Below are 7,684 nucleotides of genomic sequence, written 5' to 3' on the forward strand. Positions count from 1 at the left end.
GCGGTCCGCTAACACAGTTTAGAGCGTCTTGTAGTAGTTGACAGAAAGCACGCGGGCATGGTCGGGCGCGCGGCTACAAAGCGCATGAGAATGGTTTGTAATCAACGTGTTACCTAACGTGTTAGTTACGTACAAAGAGAGCGAGGAGAGAGAGAGAGAGAGAGAGAGAGAGAGAGAGAGAGAGAGAGAGAGAGAGAAAGAAAGGGAGAGCGTGTGTGTGTTACTGAGTGAGAGAGAGAAGGAGAGAGGGAGAGAGAGAGGCGGGTCGAAGCGGAGAGGAGTCCCTTCCCCTCTGTTGCTGTGCGGTGAAGTTGTCGTGTGGTCTCGCGGAGATGGAGCTGTCCGGAGTCGGATGCCAGTAAGTGCCGCCTCCTTTTTCCTTCTGCATCGATTACGACACTTTTCTCTCTTTTTTTGTTTATTCTTGAAAAAATAGCAAGCAAACGGATTAAAATTCTTACTGACGTTCGAGGGTCCATTTAGCTTTACTGGATTGGTGCCGCTGCAGTTATTAACGAGTTACAGATTAAAAGTCTAAATGTTTTCTTCTTTGCTTACGTTTGGCTAAATACATATGTTTGCATTTATTATTATTATTATTATTATTATTATTATTATTATTATTATTATTATTATTATAAACTGTAACTGGACGCTGCACGCGAGTTCGTTCATGCGCTACAGCGACCGGAGTGCTGTCCAGGGTCCTGAAATAATTTGCCGGACTCACGGAATGCCTCCGGTCCTAATATTTAGAGGAGACACGTGAAAATCGTCTGCTCTGCGGCAGGAATTCAGTAAAGATTCCCAGTACACATAACTGTTGTGAAAACATTTTAATTCAACTTTGTCAAACATGAAATTATTCAGTTGAGTTTTCCCGCGTCTCCCTTTCCCCAAGGCGAACAACACGTGAGAGACATCCGCTCTGACCCTAAAGAAGATTTAAACAAGTTTTCAAGATCCAGACAAGTTTTCGTGCTGAAACAAACAAACAAAACAAAACTTAGGCTATCGCTCTGTCGGTGAAGTGACTTCGAGCGGCGCAGAATGTGTGACGGTGAGGCTGCGCTTGCTGACCTGACCTGACAGCCACCTGTTCCGGAGCCAAGAGTATGACCTTAGCGCAGGCTCGCGTGAGGATCGGGGCTAAGAAGATGAACCCTCGCGGAAAGGCGCAGAACCCGGCAAGGCGTACGAGGAGCGCGCGCCGTTTGTCGTGAAGCGACCTCGAGGCGAAAAGTAAAATAAAACCGCCGTAGCCGCGGGAACGAAGACGAGCCGAAGTCATGGGGATGCGACATCTTCTGTTGCTCCTCATATCCTTAGACCCGCTGTGCGTGCTAAGCGCAGCCGTGAGCAAGAAGCACAAAAACGCGCCCAGACGAACTCCGAAGGTAAAAGATGTGAACGGCACCCTCGCACCGACGGCGGTGCCGCGACGGGTCACGCAGCTCCACGCGCCTGTGGTCGGTGACCACGACACTTGTCTTGGTTACTACGACGTGAGCGGCCAATATGACAAAGAATTCGCGTGCAACAACACCGACCACCGGTACTGCTGCGGGAGCTGCTTCCTGCGCTTCTGCTGTCCCGTGAGAGCCAAGCGCTTGGAGCAGAAAGCCTGCACGAACTACAACACGCCGGACTGGATCAAAACGCAGCCGCCGTCCCCGGCGCCAACGGGCAACACGTACGATCCAGCGCTGGATCAGACCAACACTACCGTCTACATCACCTGCGGCGTGGTCGCCTTCATCGTCGTTCTCGGGATTTCCGTGAAGGTAGCCTACGACAAAGCCACCAGACCTCCGCAGGAAATGAACGTGCACAGGTGAGCGAAGGAGAAATTAACGCGCGCAGGTGAGCGAAAGAGAAATGAACGCGCGCAGGTGAGCGAAAGGAATGTTTGTGCGAAAGCGCTTTGTGTAGTAAACCTGACACAACGGCGAAGGAAAATTGAAATGTGCAGATGTTCTATATTAGCTCATGCAGGGTTTATAAACCGAAAGGACGTGAAACGACGTTTCTCTTTACTGTTTGTTCGAGTCACCGATGGCAGATTTGAACTCCCTGCCTTTGCTTATTATGGTCTGTATAAAGTCGGAAACTGGAAGCCATTCACCTAGAACAGATCCCGCGGGAGCACTGCGGCTGCATTTGGGAAAGAGGTCGTGCTATATACAGCATAGCCACCTGAAATCACTGTTCTGGGGAAAAAAAAGGCAGGTAATTTTGGCACAGTCCAGACCCATAAACAGAGTGAAGCGGTGTGAAACGGAATCCTTTAGCCTGCGGAAGCCACGCCCACCGTACCACAGATCCTCCTATCAGGGTGAAACCCACGAGACGTGGCTGGGTAATGGTATTTGTCCCTACTGATTCACATATTCAGTACACTCACTTAGTCCATCTGCCTCGATAAAGAAGAAACAGCAGCTTTGAAGAATTCTAGAATGAGAGCTGTAGAATGTAAGATTATTCTAGATTGGGAACTGTAGAAGGTAAGATGATACTAGAATGAGAACTATAGAAGGTAAAATTATTCTAGAATGAGAATTGTAGAAGAGAAAAGTATTCTAGAATTAGAAATGTAGCAGGTAAGATTATTCTAGAGTGCTATAACGAAGCTTTTTGTGTCATCAGTTTTTGATTTTGTACAACTTTAACATTAAAATTACATTACAAAGCTAAATATGCTTTCTATCCACTTACCTCATTTCATTCATGTGGGGATTTAAAAATTAAACAGTCAATAATGCTTTATATGATTGATATTATTTTGTAGAATGTGGAAAACACTAAATGGACATGTACAGTCTTTCATCACAAGGGCTCAGTTAGTAAAAGGAGCTAAATCACAGCACATAACAGACAGGGACAGATGTCGCCGTCTGTCTCACTTAACTAAAGGACAGGGACAGATGTCTCCATGTCCGTCTGTCTCACTTAACTAAAGGACAGGGACAGATGTCGCCGTCTGTCTCACTTAACTAAAGGACAGGGACAGATGTCGCCGTCTGTCTCACTTAACTAAAGGACAGGGACAGATGTCTCCATGTCCGTCTGTCTCACTTAACTAAAGGACAGGGAGAGATGTCTCCGTCTGTCTCACTTAACTAAAGGACAGGGACAGATGTCTCCATGTCCGTCTGTCTCACTTAACTAAAGGACAGGGACAGATGTCTCCGTCTGTCTCACTTAACTAAAGGACAGGGACAGATGTCTCCATGTCCGTCTATCTCACTTAACTAAAGGACAGGGACAGATGTCTCTGTCTGTCTCACTTAACTAAAGGACAGGGACAGATGTCACTGTGTCCGTCTGTCTCACTTAACTGTGGCATTCTTGAACTAAATAGGTTATTTCACATTTGCATATTCTCTCTGCCAGGAGAGATCTGGACTGTTTTCTCTCTCTGAGAAACATCTCAGCAGAGTTCAACTGGCAGGTCTGCACCTCCACGGCTCTCCATGTCAGGCTGAGATACAGAAGCCAAGTGCAGCACAGGTTTCTAAAGAAAAGCCCCAACTTTAATAAAGCAGGCAAACAGACAAAGTCCCACCTCCCAAAGCCACAGCAGTAATCCAGGCAGAGTCCAGGAGATCCAGACAGCAGGGCTACGCAAAACAGAATCACGGCACTCCAGCACACACAGAGAGTTATCAGAGCACTCCAGCACACACAGAGTGATCAGAGCGCTCCAGCACACACAGAGTGATCAGAGCACTCTGGAACACACAAAGAGTGATCATAGCACAGAGTGATCAGAGCACTCTGGAACACACAAAGAGTGATCATAGCACAGAGTGATCAGAGCACTCCAGCACAGACAGAGTGATCAAAACACTCCAGCACACACACAGAGTGATCAGAGCACTCCAGCACACACACAGACTGATCACGGCACTCCAGCACACACAGAGAGTTATCAGAGCACTCCAGCACACACAGAGTGATCAGAGTGCTCCAGCACACACAGAGTGATCAGAGCACTCTGAAACACACAAAGAGTGATCATAGCACTCCAGCACACACAGAGAGTGGTCAGAGCACTCCAGCGCACACAGAGTGATCAGAGCCTGCTCCTGTTTCAGTCAGTGCGATGCTACAGAGCTAATGACCACACGGCAGTGATGAAACAGACAAACAGACTGGGGGATAGACAGAGTGAGTAGTGTGTTAGTGAATAGAGCTGTGTTTTAGTGAATAAAACAGTGTATTAGTGAAGAGAATAGTGTGTTAGTAAATAAAGCAGGGTGTTAGTGAGTTGAACAGTGTGTTATTGAGTAAAGCAGTGTGTTAATGAATAGAATCATCCAAAACAGAATCATCCAAAATGGAGAAACTGGCATCGCAAAACAAGGGACAAAACACCAGTGCATATGACAAAGATGGCCTTGAAATGCAGGTAAACGCACATCGACCTGACATATGCGGGGAGGGGCAAACAGGTTTAGAACAGGGGGAGCAGGGGAATGAGGATTATGGGAGTTGGAGTCTGTGATGGAGCTAGCACCCCAGTGTAACACAAATGTGATTGACATGGCCGAGGGAAGTCTGATCTCAGATCAGCTACTCTTCATAATGCTGCTCGGTGCACAAGCATTGTGCTGGTCTCTGGATGCCATCTTTGTGATCTAGAGCAGGTGCACTGATCTAGAGACTTACTGCCTTGTATTTCCCCTCCTCCTGGTTAACACACCTGATTGGGTGCTGTGGAGAAGCCCCGAGTCCAGCAGCAGCTGAGAGAGGTTCAGAGGAGCAGAGGAGGTGCAGAGGCTCTGCTGTCTGCGTGCTCCTCCAGGGCAAACACGCCCTGTACACAAAACCAGAGCCTGCTGCCGGACTCACTTAGACTAGAATGTGTACGTGTAGGTAATCTGATTGCACTAGGCGGGGCATCACATCGCCACGGTTCCCAGTGAAGAGTGACAGCCATTCTCAGGTTTGTACAGTGGGGTTCTCCTGTACAGTGGAAGGTTGTGTCAGGTGCACAAGGGCTAAGTGGGTCATGCACAACAGAACGCAGAGAGCTGGACACCTCAGCAGGGCGAGCATGATGTGGAGTTCTGCGTTGCGATGACTAAAGCAGCCAGGACAGACTGGAGAAGTAGGACAACCAGTACGGTTAAGGCCCGGCCCAGCACAGCCCAGCACAGCCCAGCACAGTAAAGCACAACACAACACAGCCCAGCCCAGCCCAGCCCAGCACAGCACAGCAAAGCACAGCAAAGCACAGCCCAGCACAACAAAGCACAACACAGCCCAGCCCAGCCCAGCACAGCCCATGACAGCAAAACACAGCACCACACAGCCCAGCTCAGCCCAGCACATTACAACACAGCCCAACCCAGCCCAGCCCAACACAGCCCAGCCCAACCCAGTACAGCCCCCACACCTCTACCCAGCTCAGCACAGCCCTACAGCCCAACAGAGTCCAGAACAGCCCCACGCAGCCCCAACCTGCCACACCCTGCCTAGTGTCCTGATTCTGATAGGGTGGAGAGGTGGGTTAGTTACAGGCCATTTATGCAGTCACCACCCAGAATACTGTTGTAGAGTCAGCAAACACAAAGTGATCAGAGTGCTCCAATACACACAGAGAGTGACCAGAACACTCCAGCACACCCACAGAGTGATCAGAAAACCCCAGCACACACAAAGAGTTATCAAAGCAGTCCAGAACACACAGAGAGTTATCAGAGCACTCCAGCCTACACAGAGAGTGGTCAGAGCATTCCAGCACACACACAAAGTGATCAGAGCACTCCAGCACAGACAGAGTGATCAGAACACTCCAGCACACACAGAGTGATCAGAGCACTCCAGCACACACAGAGAGGGATCAGAGCACTCCAGCACACACACAGAGTGATCAGAGCACTCCAGCACAGACAGAGAGATCAGAGCACTCCAGCACACACAGATAGATCAGAGCACTCCAGCACACGCAGAGAGGGATCAGAGCACTCCAACATACACAGAGAGGGATCAGAGCACTCCAGCACACTTAGACAGATCAGAGCACTCCAGCACACACAGAGTGACCAGAGCAATCCAGCACACACACACAGAGATCAGAGCACTCCAGCACACACACAGAGTGATCAGAGCACTCCAGCACAGACAAAGTGATCAAAACACTCCAGCACACACACACAGAGTGATCAGAGCACTCCAGCACACACAGAGTGATCACGGCACTCCAGCACACACAGAGAGTTATCAGAGCACTCCAGCACACACAGAGTGATCAGAGCGCTCCAGCACACACAGAGTGATCAGAGCACTCTGGAACACACAAAGAGTGATCATATCACAGAGTGATCAGAGCACTCTGGAACACACAAAGAGTGATCATAGCACAGAGTGATCAGAGCACTCCAGCACAGACAGAGTGATCAAAACACTCCAGCACACACAGACAGAGTGATCAGAGCACTCCAGCACACTTAGACAGATCAGAGCACTCCAGCACACACAGAGTGACCAGAGCAATCCAGCACACACACACAGAGATCAGAGCACTCCAGCACACACACAGAGTGATCAGAGCACTCCAGCACAGACAAAGTGATCAAAACACTCCAGCACACACACAGAGTGATCAGAGCACTCCAGCACACACAGAGTGATCACGGCACTCCAGCACACACAGAGAGTTATCAGAGCACTCCAGCACACACAGAGTGATCAGAGCGCTCCAGCACACACAGAGTGATCAGAGCACTCTGGAACACACAAAGAGTGATCATAGCACAGAGTGATCAGAGCACTCCAGCACAGACAGAGTGATCAAAACACTCCAGCACACACACAGAGTGATCAGAGCACTCCAGCACACACACAGAGTGATCACAGCACTCCAGCACACACAGAGAGTGGTCAGAGCACTCCAGCACACACAGAGTGATCAGAGCCTGCTCCTGTTTCAGTCAGTGCGATGTTCATGCTACAGAGCTAATGACCACACGGCAGTGATGAAACAGACAAACAGACTGGGGGATAGACAGAGTGAGTAGTGTGTTAGTGAATAGAGCTGTGTTTTAGTTAATAAAACAGTGTGTTAGTGAAGAGAATAGTGTGTTAGTGAATAAAGCAGGGTGTTAGGGTGTCCAGCACACACAGAGTGATCAGAGCACTCCAGCACACACACAGAGTGATCAGAGCACTCCAGCACACACAGAGAGGGATCAGAGCACTCCAGCACACACAGAATGATCAGAGCACTCCAGCACACACAGAGTGCTCAGAGCACTCCGGCACACACAGAGAGAGATCAGAGCACTCCAGCACACACAGAGAGGGATCAGAGCAATCCAGCAAATACAGAATTATCAGAGCACTCCAGCACACACAGAGTGATCAGAGCACTCCAACACACACACAGAGTGATCAGAGCACCCCAGCACACACAGACAGATCAGAGCACTCCAGCACACACACAGAGTGACCAGAGCAATTCAGCACACACAGAGTGATCAGAGCACTCCAGCACACAGAGTAATCAGAGCACTCTAGCACACGCAGAATGATAGAGCACTCCAGCTCACACATAGAGTGATCAGAGCACTCCAGCACAGACAGAGTGATCAAAACACTCCAGCACACACACAGAGAGATCAGAGCAATCCAGCACACACAGAGACAGATCAGAGCACTCCAGCACACACAGACTGAT

General features: G+C 49.3%; 1 protein-coding gene across 2 annotated transcripts in view; it reads left to right on the top strand.

The window, feature by feature from the left end:
- The first annotated feature begins 271 nt into the window (after window positions 1-271).
- LOC113583484 (protein shisa-6) overlaps window positions 272-7,684 on the top strand; it is a 69,072-nt gene continuing 61,659 nt past the window's right edge. For both annotated transcript variants that reach the window (XM_035524887.1, XM_035524888.1), the window contains exons 1-2: window positions 272-358; window positions 902-1,834. In XM_035524887.1, coding sequence (XP_035380780.1) covers window positions 1,290-1,834 — 545 coding nt within the window. In that variant the 5' untranslated portion in view covers window positions 272-358; window positions 902-1,289. The remainder of the gene's footprint in view (window positions 359-901; window positions 1,835-7,684) is intronic.

This window comes from Electrophorus electricus, chromosome 4, assembly GCF_013358815.1.
Source record: "Electrophorus electricus isolate fEleEle1 chromosome 4, fEleEle1.pri, whole genome shotgun sequence".
Classification (NCBI taxonomy): domain Eukaryota; kingdom Metazoa; phylum Chordata; class Actinopteri; order Gymnotiformes; family Gymnotidae; genus Electrophorus; species Electrophorus electricus.